Raw genomic sequence first — 13,804 nt, forward strand, 5'->3', positions numbered from 1 at the left:
TGACAACTCACATTACTGAAAAACATACCAAGGATCAGTTCATGAATAATAATAAGCCTTGAGTGTTGTAGAAACTGTAACATTGAATTTGTAACATTTGTATCTGCCATAATTTTGTTTTGTGTCTTATTGCACAACACACCTAAACCCAAAGTCCACGGCAGACTGTAGCTCCACTCATCATTGACCTATATGGCCAGAACTACACACTGCCACCCTCACAACCAGGCATCTTCTGCTCCTCATGAAGATAGCAGCCCAGAGTTACTAATTAATGACTGTCCTAGGATTCACAGCTACATCACAAATAGCACAGCTTAAAATGGTGCAGGAATAGAGAGAGCCAAGGGTGTATGTACACATCTTTGAAGGTCTCAGAACAATATGAAATAGCTACTAAAAATATATACATAGGAACTTAAACTTCATAATCAGAGGAAAGATGCACAAATAAATATGGTAAAACTTTTGCAAAAACATAGGCTTGCCTCAACTGGAATATTCCTTCCAATTCTGGTTATCAAGATTTGTAGAGAATACAGAAGAACACAAATGGTATCAGAGATTCAGGGCTTCAGTTATGCAGATACCAGAAAAGGCAAGATATTTTTTCTTGGAGCAGAGACAGGCAAGATTTTTTTATGTAAGTGTATAGCAAATTCAATTCTTATGAAAATTGAAAGAATATTATACAATTTAATATTCTTTTTTCAAAAACAGAAATTTGAATTTGGTGCGTCAGGTTTGGATGCAATTTTGTTCACGTGCTGAGTCCATCAGCACAACAGCAACCACCACCACCCCCCCCCCCCCCCCCCCCCTCTCACTCCCACCCACCCAGACCGTTCCATGCTTACAGGCAGCAGTTGATTCCAATTGTGTTTCTTAAAATATGCTGTATTTCTCCCATCTATCCACTATGTCATATCAGAATCCTCCCAAAAGGTACAGAGCGATAATATGTTGTTTTCATATTGAAATCAAAATATGGAAAAGACTGGATAAAGCTAAAGATCGCAATTAAAAAAAAAAACTCGGTGAGTCAGCCAGCTTCTGCAGAGAGAAATGGACAGTTGACATTTGGGCCTGAACCCTTCTTTGTCTGAAGAAGGTCCCAACCTGAAATCTCGTCTGTCCATTTCCTTCCGCAGATGCTGCCTCTTCCCGTTGAGTTCTTCAGTGGTTTGTTTTTTGCTGATAACCAAAATGTTCATGTGAAAGATTTCAATGTTGATTCCTCGATGACTTATGATATGAAATCATGCAGTGCAAAACTTATACTGTTCTTCCTGAATTCAGAGAGGAATACAAATGTTGAAAATGTCATATAATGTATACAATGAAGCTTGACAATTTTGACAGCACTGTATGACAGGTTTTTCTGACGGTGCATGTAGCTCAAGGCCAATGCAAGTGAATAAAAGAAAGGGAACTTTATTAAAAATAATGAAAGCTACAGAGCCTGTGGCCTTTTCTTAAGGATGGCTCATTTACTTCTATATAATCATTCTGCATTGAATAATAGTGACACATACAGTAATGCCTTTTTGAGAAATACTCATGCAACCAGCAAACCCCTCCCCATGGGTGCTGAACGGTCAAGAGTGTATTTCGTACCATATATGGAGTAAACCAAAATAAATATTTCTAGCAGTGAAGGGTCAGTATATTTAATATATGTGAAGGAAAAAATTATATACACCAAATTCTTATGACCTTATTTCTGTTTCCTCAAAATGATGGAAGAGATAATGTTAAAAATAATTCTAACAATTATGCAGTAAGTGCTGGGTGATGAATTGGATGGCATTCAAAGAGGTGTCCTTGATACCATGGGCCAAATGATATCATAAAGTTCAGAATTGTTCTGGGAAAAGTACAACTTCTGTTTAACTGTTGGACTAAACTGTTTATGCAGCAATGGATGGCAAATTTTAAGCTGTTACATTCGTATTGCATAACATAATGCTTAGCTTCATTGGAAATATGTCCTTTTTCAACATGTTAATAATCACAGTCTTAAAAACTTTCACAAATATAAGATTATCAAACATTATCAGTAAACTCAGCAACAGCAAAGTGGATTGTTCCATGTGGAGTAATATAGCTCATCTACAACTCAAAGTTATGCACCAGATCACACAGGATTTAATTTTGCAAAAAGTAAAGGAATCTCAGGAAACCGACTGAACTACTTATTTTCAATATTACTCATAGTAGATAGTTTTAGATATGTTTGAAAATCAAAGAGAAAGACAACAATATTTTCAAGAAAATGTAAACTATGCCTCTTAAATACTCAAGCTAAAATTGTTAGGTTGAACAAAGAAAAAAAGTAAATTACAAATAAAATGTAGTTATGAAATTATAAACTTAAAATTTGTTGTGGGAAAGGCCACAGATAGTAAACTCATTAAAGGTAGACACAAAATGCCAGAGTAACTCTGCGGGACAGGCAGCATCTCAGGAGAGAAGGAATGGGTGATGTTTCGGGTCAAGACCCTTCTTCAGACTGATGCTCACCATGCCTAGATATTTAAGAGTAGAATGTGGGATCAATGATCACTTCAGAATTAGGAAAGGGCAGATGGGAAAACAGTACCAGGAGTTGGAAGAAGTGGAAAGGTGGAAATTAGAGTTGATTAACGGATATATGGACATAAAGGGAGGTGACAAGATGGACATATGATTGTGTGGGAAGGTGTAAAGTGGATAGAGTTGAGGGGACATGATCAGGTTGGGACAGAGGAGTGGGGATAGGTGAGGAAGACAGGGAAGAAACCGAGGGAAATGAGACAGTTGGCAAGAGAAAGGGAGGATAGGACAGCAGGGAAGTGGGGGGGAGGGGGGTTGTGGTGGTGTTCAGTGTCAGCGATTGAAAATCTGGTTGAGCCTGTCAGAACAATCTTATTTTCACTGTTGGCAAGACCAAGGAGACGATTGTTGACTTCAGGAAGGGAAAACCAAGGGATTATGTACTTGTCTTCATTGACAGCACCGACAGGACAGTGGTGGAGAGTCAATAATTTATCATTCTTGAGTGTAACGATCTCTGATGAGCAGTTCTGGATATAGCACATTGACAAAAAGCTCACCAATCCCTTTACAGCGAGGCATTGGGGATGGGACGGTGGTGGGGACAGAAAAGGTAGAGATAAGGACAGAATGTAGCAGATGAACCGGTGAGAAGCGGACAAAGAAGTGGGGGTCAAATGGTGAAAGGGGACTGAATATCAAGGGGCGAAGCAATTGGGGGGGGGGGGGGGGTGGAGGAGTGGGGAAGGGGAGATTGGAGAAGGCAAGTTGGGCAGTTAAGGAGGAAGAAGAGTTAGGGGCTGATGTGACAGGAGTGGGGTAGACATGACACGGAAGTCGATATGACGGGGGTGAAGGGTTGACTTGATGGGGGGAATTGATGTTGACACGACAGGAGGGGGATGATGAGGGGTTGACAGGTGGATTGTTTACACGACGGGATGGGGACTAGGGGGTTGACACGATGGGAGGGAGGGGAGGAGGGGGTGGGCAAGGGTCCGGCGGACACTTACCCCTCACATTCCAGCGAGGATGAAATCTGCCCTCACTCCTCGCCTCCCCCCAACTTAAATCGGCGATTCGGTCACAGCGAGTGGAGTCCGCTGTTGCCTGGACAAGAGGCCGGTGACCAGGATCAGGATCAGGTGCGGGTGCGGGTACAAGTCCAGCTCGGGCTCCAGCTCCAGCCGCCGGGCCTCCGGTGTGTTTACCTCCGCCACGCTCCGCAAACACCCCTCTCTCTCACCACCCGCACATTCGCCACAACCACCTGCCACAACACCCTTGAACCAAAATAGCATGAATAAATAAAGCGACACGAGGGCAGCTTACGGCCGCGCACGGGAGCAGCGTGAGGAAATAGTTTCACTCAGTAAGGCGCGGCGTATATGCGGTTGTTAATTGAAGGGTAGGTTTGGCGTCATCTTAGCCTACAATTACCAGCGTGCACCGGGCCGATCGGACTACATCTCCCAGGGGCAACGGGCTGGGTGACCCAGCTGCTCAAAAACATGTCTGGCCATCAGAAGCTGCAGAGCAGCAGTTGCCACAATGGAGTGATTGAGGGTCAGGCAAAAATAACAACTTTATCATTGTGTCGGTTAAATACCCTTGTTCGGTTTAAAGAGGTTAAAAGTAAAAAACAAGATTAAGAAACACAGGATTAATAGTGACTTCCTTAATGGATTCAGAACTGCCTTAATGGTAGAAGACAGAGGGTTGTGGTGGAAGGACAATATTCAGGCTGGACATTTGTGACCAGTGGAGTTCTGCGGGGATGTTAGCTCTGACCTCTGTTGTTTGTGATTATAAATAAATGAGTGAGATGTAAATGTTGATGAATTGATTAGTAAGTTTGCAGATGACACCAGGAATGTTAGGGTCACAGACTGGGGGGGAAGGCTGTCAAGGTATACAGTGGGGTCTAGTTCAGCTACAGAAATGCATGGGGAAACATCAAGTGGAGATAAACCTGAGCACGAGTGAGTTGTTGAACTTTGGGAGGTCAAATGCAGAGGAAAAATATACAATTAATGGCAAGGCCCTTGACATCGGGTCCATCGGGTGGCGCCATCGAGTGTGGCAGCCTCGCCAGCAGCTGTCCGTCCTTTCACCCTTTTAATTATTTTTAGTGTGATAAAATTATGTTTTAAAGGTTTCGCAGTCTTTTTTTATGTGGGGGAGGGGAATAGGGGAAACCGTTTCCCAGTCACCACTTGGACGGAGATGCGTCTTTTCTCCGAGTCGCATCATCGCCCCCCACCCCCCCTAGCGGCCTACCAACTGGATTGGCGCGGCCTTTCCTGCCAGAGCTTTAGCAGCGGCGCAGCACTGATTTACCATCGAGGAGCAGGACGATGCCTTGCCAGGGATCGCCGTGTTTTGAGCTCCGGAGTGTTGGGCCTGCTGATTAACACTGTGGAGCTGTGGTCTCCAGAGCTTCTAGCTGCGGGCGGCATTGACTTTAACATCGCGGAGGTCGGTAACCCCTTGCTGGGGGTCACCAGTGTTGACCTCCGTCCAGCTCGGCCTGTGGACTTTGGAAGCCGCAGTCGGAAGTGGCCGATTCGGAAACTCCAAGCCGCGAGTGTGTTCCGATCATTTCCGATGCCAGAGTTCCAATCATCTCGGCGAGAGGGCCTGAACATCGGGCCGTCCGTAGCGGCAACTGTGGAGAGCTCAAAGGCCCCGACCACAGGTGAACAAAGAGGAAGATGACTGAACTTTATTGCCTTCTCTCACAGTGGGAAACGTTGATTCCGCTGTGGGGGATATTCATGTTAAACTCTATCATGTATGGCTGTATGGTAACTCAAATCTCACTGTACCAATTGGTGCATGTGACAATAAATGTAACTTGAACATCATCGACATATGGAAGGGTCCAAATCCATAACTCACTGAGATAACACAAGCAGATAGAATGGTATAGCAAGCATATGCTTACCTTCCCGGGTGAGGACATTGAGTCAAGAATGATGCAGCGTTCTAACACTTTGATTCGGCTGCATTTCGAGTATTGCATGCAGTACTGGTTGACCCACTATGGGTAGGATGTGGAGGCTTTGGAAAGGGTGCAGGGAAGGTTTACCAGAATTATGCCTGGATTAATAGCTATTACAGGTAGAGGTTGGACAGACTTGGATTGTTTTCTCTGGAACGACGGAATTTGAGGGGAGACGATAGAAATGTATAAAATAGATAGGCATACAGCGTGGAAACAGACCCATCGGCTCAATCTCCCCACACCAACCAACGTCCAATCTACACTAGTCCCACCTGCCTGCGTTTGGCCCATATCCCCTAAACCTATTTTATCCATGTATCTGTCTAAATGTTTCTTAAACGTTGCGATAGTACCTGCCTCAACTACTTCCTCTGACAGCTCGTTCCATATATTCACCACCTTTTGTGTAAAAATAAGCGTTTCATAGGGTTCCTATTAATTATTTTCCCCCTCACCTTAAATCTATGGTTCTGGACTCCTCCACTCAGGGCAAGAGACCATGTGCGTTTACCTGATCTATTCCTCTAATGATTTTGTATACTTCTATAAGATCACCCCTCATCCTCCTGCACTCCAAGGAATACAGTCCTAGGATACTCAACCACTCCCTATAGTTCAGGCCCATGAGTCCTGGCAACAACCTCATTAAATCTTCTCTGCACACTTTCCAGTTTGTGATTCCAGATGGTCAGACCACTTTTCCCAAGACGGAAGTATCAAATACTAGTGGGCTTAGCTTTAAAGTGAGTGGGGGTAATGTTTAAAGGAGATGTATGGTGCATGTTTTTTCACATTGGGTGGTGAGTGCCTGGAATCTGCTGTCAGGAATGGTAGCGGAGGCAGATACGATTGTGACATTTAAGAGACTTTTGGATGGACACATGGATATGCAGAGAATGGAGAATGTCTGATTATGTGCAGATAGACAAGAGTTGATCTCGGCAGTATGGTTGGCACAGACAGTATAGGCAGAAGGTCCTGTTCCTGTGCTATACTGTTCTATGATTATATGCAAATTGTTAAATGATTTTGAATTATTTAATATTGTGTTGAATATTTTCTTTAATTCACATTTGTTATAGTTGAAAAAGCTGAATACATTTGTCCAGTATTCTTCCATTTATGGTGAGATTACAGTTAAATATATCCTAAAAAAAGCAAAAAATGATGGCAACATGTAGCTGCGTCATGTGGAATTTTCAAATTGTCATCACCCACAGTATTTGTTAACAATTCCACAACTTTTGGGTACCACCCCCCACAGAAGACATTCTGCCTGTCTAGATGGATTGTTTATTTGGCCTTCAGCCGGACTCATTGCTGCCCTTACCCAATTTCCACATGTATCTACCAGCACATTTATTGGATTGTGATAACATATAGAAACTCGCTGCTTCTAAAGAATGATAATAACAATTTGGTCTCTGAATGAATTTACGGCTTTGTAAAATAAAACTGATCAGTTAACATACTGTACATGTGTAACATTGATTCATGCATTCAAGTGCAGTTTTGGCACATGGAGCACTCTCTTATCTCTGAACTGCAAGTTGTGAGTTCAAGCCTCATGGCAGAAACCAGTGTACATAACCTCTGATTTACCTTTGCTTTACCATAGGAGGACTGTAGGCCATTGTTTAGATAGAACATATAACAGCACAGCACAAGAGCAGGCCCTTCAGCACACAATGTCCGCACCAAACATGTTGCCAAGACCAACTCTCATCCGACTGCACATAATCCATATCCCTCCACTCTCTGCATATCCATGTATCTATCCAAAAGTCCCTTATATGCCACTATCGTATCTGCCGCAACCACCATGCCCTGCTTATTTCCTTTAAAGTTTGCCCCTCTCACTTTAAAGCTATGCTCTGTGGTTTTCGATTTTTCCCTCTGGGGAAAAAGGTTCTGACTATCTATGTCTCACATGATTTAATAGACTTTAATCAGGTCTCCCTGCAAACTCTGGCATTCCAGAGAAAGCAATCCATCTGTTCAACTTCACTCTGTAGCTAATCGCTTCTATCCAGGCATCATTCTGATAAACCACCTCCGCATCCTTTCCAAAGCTTCCATATCCTTTCTGTAACGGGGAAACCAAAAATGCATGCAATACTCCAAATGTGGCCTAACCACCATCCTTTAAAGTTGCATCATGACCTGACTCTTATACGCAACGCCCCAACCTATAAAAGCAAGCATACCATATTCCTTCCTTACCACTCTATCTACTTTTGTTGGCACTCTCAGGGAGTTATGAACTTGGACCTCCAAGATCCCTCTGTATATCACTGATGTTAAATGTCATGCCATTAATTGTACATTTTCCCCTTGTGTTCGACCTGTCACAGTGCAACACTTCACACTTGGTTGGATTAAACTCCATCTGCCATTTCTCCACCCGTTTCTGTAGCTGATCCACATTCCGCTGCATACTTTGACAGCCTACCTTAGTTTGTAATTGTAGCAATCTTAGTGTCATCTGCAAACTACAAACCAACTCGTCTACGTTCACATCCAAGTCATTCATGTACATTAAAAGGGCAGAGGTCCCAGCATTAATTTGATGTTGCCTCAGTGAATGTAAAGTACTTTTGACACTATACAAAGTTCTTCATACCACAAGCAACTTTAAAAAGATAGACTAAGCCGCCCTTTCTGGGACATTGCTTTGAGCAAACCAGAGGCAAAGATTTCCTAATTTGCAACAGCATCTTCCAATGTGGAGTATTTCATCAACTGCAAGAAATTCAAATCTTCTAAGATTGTGAACAGTTCTGAAACCAGACAATTCAGCAAATCTTAACATTTAGATTTTAATCCTGTATCTTTGAAGTTCTAATCTACACCATGTGGTATTTTTTATTCACCAGAAGAAATTTGAGAGTCAGATGTTATATCCTTATTAGTACATTCTAAAAGTTAGAATTTAAGGTAGGATACAAGGAACTGCAGATGCTTGATATCTTATCTTTCCTTATGGAGAGTGAGAATATAACACCTCTCATTTCCATTATTTTAGACTGCATCCTCAAAGTTCAGGCCTCAATGGATCCATATATAGTTAAAAAGATCTGGTCAGGTAACAATGTCAGATTGACACAAAAAGCTGGAGTAACTCAGCGGGACATGCAGCATCTCCGACGTTGTGGGTGAAGATCCTTCTTCAGACTGGTTAGGGATAAGAGAAACGAGAGATATAGACGATGATGTGGAGAGATAAAGAACAATGAATAAAAGATAAACAAAAAAGTAACAATGATAAAAGAAACGTGCCATTGTTAGCTGTTAGTAGGGTGAAAACGAGAAGCTAGTGCGATTTGGGTGGGGGAGGGATAGAGAGAGAGGGAATGCTGAGGCTATCTGAAGTAAGATAAATCAATATTCATACCACTGGGCTGTAAGCTGCCCAAGCGAAATATGAGGTGCTGTTCCTCCAACTTGCGTTTAGTCTCACTCTGACAATGGAGGAGACCGAGGACAGAAATGTCTGTGTCGGAATGGAAAGGAGAATTAATGTGCCCGGCAACCGGGAGATCAGGTAGGTTCAGGCGGGCTGAATGAAGGTATTCTGCAAAACGATCACCCAGTCTACGTTTGGTCTCACCGATGTATAAGAATCCACATCTTGAACAACAGATACAGTCGATGAGATTGGAGGAGGTGCAGGTGAACCTCTGCCTAACCTGAAAGGACAGTCGGGGTCCCTGGACAGAGTTGAGGGAGGAGGTATAGCGACACGTGTTGCATCTTCTGTGGTTGCAGGGGAAGGTACCATGGGGGGGGGGGGGGTGGTTTGGGTGGGAAGCGATGAGTTAACCTGGGAGTTGTGGAGGGAATGGTCTCTGCGGAAGGCGGAAAGGGGTGGAGATGGAAAAATATGGCTAGTGGTGGGATCCTGTTGGAGGTGGTGGAAATTTTGGAAGATTATGTGTTGTATGCGATGGCTGATGGGGTGGAAGGTAAGGACTAGGGGGACTCTGTCTCAGTTGCGATTAGGGGGAGGGGGAGCAAGGGCGGAGCTGCAGGGTGCTGAGGAGACACGAGTGAGGGCTTCATCTATGTTGGGCGAGAGGAACCCCCGTTCCCTAAAGAATGCGGACATCTCGGATGTCCTGGTATGGAACACCTCATCTTCGGCACAGATGCGGCGTAGACGGAGGAATTGAGAGTAGGGGATAGTCTTTGCAAGAAGCAGGGTGGGACGAAGTATAATCAAGATAGTTGTGGGAGTCAGTGGGTTTGTAATCGACATCAGTCACTAGTCCCTGCTAGGAAGCGGCCGTTCCAGATGGCCCAGCCGCTGTGAGGACTCTCCCGACGCCGGGGCAACACCACCCGGCCAGAACGACCAGGAACATCGGGCCTCCGTAGAGGCAATAGCGGTGGCCTCAATAGGCCTGACTTTGGATGAACTGGGGTTGGGGACTGGACTTTGTGCCTTCCCCCACAGTGGTATCCACTGTGGGGGGATGATTTTTTGTGTGTAAGTTAACATGTTAGTCTGTGTCCAAGATGGCTGTCGGAAGGGAGAGTGGACGCTGGCGCGCTTAAGCTACCGCTGCTCTCTCTTCACATTGTGTTTTTTGATTTTTTGATTTTGTCTTTGGAACGATTTCTATCTTTAATTTGTGTATTGATGATGTCCTTATTATTTATTTTTCTCCGACTATATGTTTTTTTTCTATTCTGTTAACTTTTGTAAGGTGTCCTTGAGACTTTGAAAGGCGCCCGAAAATAAAATGTATTATTATTATTATTAATAGTCGGTCCTTCAGCAGTTGTGCAGGGCCCTAGTGAGACCACACCTGGTGTGCAGTTTTGGTCCCGTGATTTGAGGATGGACATTCTTGCTATTGAAGGAGTGCAGCGCAGGTTTACAAGGTTAATTCCCGGGATGGCGGGACTGTCAAATGCTTGGAGAATGGAGTGGCTGGGCTTGTGTACTCTAGACTTTAGAAGGGTGAGAGGCGATCTTATTGAAACATATAAGATTATTAAGGGTTTGGATACGCTAGAGGCAGGAAACATGTTCCCGATGTTGGGGTAGTCCAGAACCAGGGGCCACAGTTTAAGAATAAGGGGTAAGCCAATTAGAACGGAGATGAGGAAACACTTTTTCCACACAGAGTGTTGTGAGTCTGTAGAATTCTCTGCTTCAGAGGGCGATGGAGGCCGGTTGTCTGGACACTTTCAAGAGAGAGCTAGATAGGGCTCTTAAAGATAGCGGAGTCAGGGGATACGGGAAGGCAGGAACGGGGTACTGATTGGGGATGATCAGCCATGATCACATTGAATGGCGGTGCTGGGTCGAAGGGCCGAATGGCCTACTCCTGCATCTATTGTCTATAGTCTATTTCCTGTGATGGAGACTGTGAGATCAAGAAAGAGGAGGGAGATGCTCCAAGTAAATTTGAGTGCAGTTTGAAAATTGGTGGTGAAGTTGATGAAGTCCATCAATTCTGCATGCGTGCAGGAGGTAGCACTGATGCAGTCATCAATGTAACGGAGATAGAGTTCGGGGTTAGGGCCAGTATATGCCTGCAACAGGGATTGTTCAACCTACCCTACAAAGAGGCAGGCATAGCTGGGGCCCATGTGGGTGCCCATAGCTACGCCTTGGACTTGGAGGAAGTGGGAGGAGTCAAAGGAGAAGTTGTTGAGGGTGAGGACAAGCTCCGCTAGGCAGAGTAGTGTTAGTAGAGGGAAATTGGATGGTTCTGCGGTCGGGGAAGAAACGGAGGGCTTTGAGGCCTTCCTGGTTGGGGAATAGAGATGTAGAATGACTGAACGTCCATAGTAAAGATGAGGGAGTGGGGACTCAGAAAGCGGAAGTCATTAAAGAGACGAAGGTACATGTGAGGTATCTTGGACATAGGTCAGGAGAGATTGGACCATGGGGAATAGGATGGAGCTCTACTCTTCTGCACCTTCAACCTCACACATAATTGTATTCCATGCCAGTTAACAGCATACAGCACAGAAACAAGCCCTTTGGCCCAACTTGCTCATGCCAACCAAGATGCCTCATCTAAGCTAGTCCCATTTGACCGTGTTTGGCCCATTTGCCTCTCACCCTTTGCTATCCATAAACCTTTCATATCCACGCTGAACCATAAAGGCCTAATCTCTTTTCAACATGAAACGTCACCCATTCCTTCTCTCCAGAGAAGCTGCCTGTCCTGCTGAGTTACTCCAGCATTTTGTGTCCTTTCTCCTTTCGATGTGTCTGACAAGGAGTGCAATCGGCGAATCGAGGCACGTACCCATTCAAAGTCTGGTACCCAGATCCATCAGCGAAACTTAAATACCCCAGCCTGATGTAACGACATCAACCTGTTGGCATGAGTTGGATTGCTGCTCGGTGGTGCGCGTTCGATTGCTTTCCCCTGGACATCTGATGGCATCCGGTGCTCGATAGCAGCTGCTCTGGCCTGCAAGTGCCATTGCTGTCTGTAACACAAGAAATCATGGGATGTGGGGAAGGGTTTTAGGCCACACCAGGCTTCTTCCTCTCAAAGACAATCATTCTGCTCGGTTACGGACCTCTAACCAACATGTTTAATCTCTGGAAGTTCCTCTCCGCCTTTCCAAAGGTAAATGAAGCAAACATTCCGGCGTTTCGTGCTTGAAATTCTGCCATTAGGCAAGTTGTCAAGGTGTCTTTCTCAGACTTTGCTGCTCAACACATCATCCATTTACTTCCATGGATTAAATTTACCCTTGGTGGTCTCACGGACGTGAAGCGCTGCCCTTGTGCGTTGTCATTGTATCATTAGGCTAGAAGTTCAATGCTTTTTTAGAAGGGTGAGATCTACACAAAATGTCTGCCCAGGTTGTGTTTAACCAGCAGTTTTATCAGCACAAAATGGGCAGGAAAAGATGATCGAGTGGAGACGTGAGATAGGGAGATACTTGGCTTTTATAATGTTTTTTGTTGGGCATTTGTGTGAAGACGTATAAAACCAGCTCTCTGTTTTCGTAGGCCTTCATTTTTGCCTTTTTTTTAAAAACGAAGAGAAGCCCAGAAAATGAGCCATTTTAAAATAGTTCAGTAAGACAAGTTAGAGGGTCCTGTAGATATATAGTGTAATAGCATGCTGTGTAGAATGTGCTATCTCAGTGTGTTTCATTGCTGATTTATTTCTTTAGAAGTGCAGTCACTATTACATTAGCAAAAATATTCTAGCCAAAATGGGTTATTAAAACTGGCAAAATGTGGGAGAGCTAGAGTGGGATGTGGGAAGAGCTCCATGCGTGATATTGGAGTGATGGCAAGTATTTCTAAAATGGTTATAACAAGCATTCTAGGCAGAATTTTACTTTTAATTTTGACATAATTTCTTGATGATTTCATTTGCCTTCACTGGAGCATAAACCAAGTCTATATCTGCATAAACGATTTTAGCTCAGTAAAATGCCAAAAATGTGTTCTATTTTATTCTTTGATTTTTCCCGTCATGTATGAAAATTTAAGTCTAAATCCATCAAAAAGTATTTAATGGATGTTGTGAAGAACATATTTAAACTATGTTGTAGATTTTTTTTAAGGAGGGAGAGAAGTAAAAATCATCAGTAGTATAATTTTTGTTTGCAAGTACATGTCATATGCCATAGCCTTGCATGGCGGCAGAGATATGTTTATGATCAACCACTATGTTTATGATCAATTGGCTTGTTTCAGTAGAAGTTTAATGCGTCTAAATGATCAGTTAATTTAGAGTACAGCTGGTAAATTATTTTAAATGTCTTTAACCATCAGCTTGAGCATCAGTTATAATTCATCTGCATTATTTTTGGAATGTGTGTTTCATCTCAACGAAGTGTAAATAGAAATAGCGGAATCAATTTTTGAAATTGAATTCAGACAGTTGTAATCTCCAGTTGAATGTTGAAGCTTAATGTTTGTGGCTTGATCAGAGATATTCTTCAATCTGCACATTGCCTCAAGTGCGGAGGATAGCACTTCGTAAGTCGTGATAAACTTTCAATTGGAAATTATTTGGACCTCTGAACTATTGGAATGAGGAAAATTATTATGCTCACATGAAGGTTGTTTTAAAATACAAAACTGAAAGTCGAGAGCAGGAGATAAGTAAGCAAATTTGGATTATAAAGGCTGGTGATTTCTGGGGAATTTAGCAGAGAATTATATTTTGGTGTAATGAGTTGAAGAAATAATGCTGATGGCATGTAGGAACGAAGTTCTTGATTTAACAAAAAATGCAAACAACTTTGTTTTTCATCATTTGATAAAGC

At 43.4% G+C, this 13,804-nt stretch overlaps 2 protein-coding genes across 10 annotated transcripts in view; one reads left to right on the forward strand and one right to left on the reverse strand.

Annotated features, from left to right (window-relative positions):
* Positions 1-3,791, reverse strand: part of atg13 (autophagy related 13) — a 78,145-nt gene extending 74,354 nt beyond the window's left edge. For 2 of the 8 annotated variants that reach the window (XM_033039196.1, XM_033039191.1), the window contains exons 1-2: positions 3,549-3,782; positions 1,120-1,194 (exon numbers count right to left, since the gene is read on the reverse strand). In XM_033039196.1, the coding sequence (XP_032895087.1) occupies positions 1,120-1,139 (20 nt within the window). In that variant the 5' untranslated portion in view covers positions 1,140-1,194; positions 3,549-3,782. Of the gene's footprint in view, positions 1-1,119; positions 1,195-3,548 lie in introns of all 8 variants that reach the window. The other 6 variants (XM_033039199.1, XM_033039197.1, XM_033039194.1 and 3 more) reach the window with 5 other exon arrangements.
* An 8,172-nt stretch (positions 3,792-11,963) lies between these two features.
* ambra1 (autophagy and beclin 1 regulator 1) overlaps positions 11,964-13,804 on the forward strand; it is a 325,084-nt gene continuing 323,243 nt past the window's right edge. For both annotated transcript variants that reach the window (XM_033039200.1, XM_033039201.1), the window contains exon 1: positions 11,964-12,141. The gene's annotated coding sequence lies outside the window, so the exon portion shown is untranslated. The remainder of the gene's footprint in view (positions 12,142-13,804) is intronic.

Source organism: Amblyraja radiata, chromosome 20 (assembly GCF_010909765.2).
Source record: "Amblyraja radiata isolate CabotCenter1 chromosome 20, sAmbRad1.1.pri, whole genome shotgun sequence".
Taxonomy (NCBI): Eukaryota; Metazoa; Chordata; class Chondrichthyes; order Rajiformes; family Rajidae; genus Amblyraja; species Amblyraja radiata.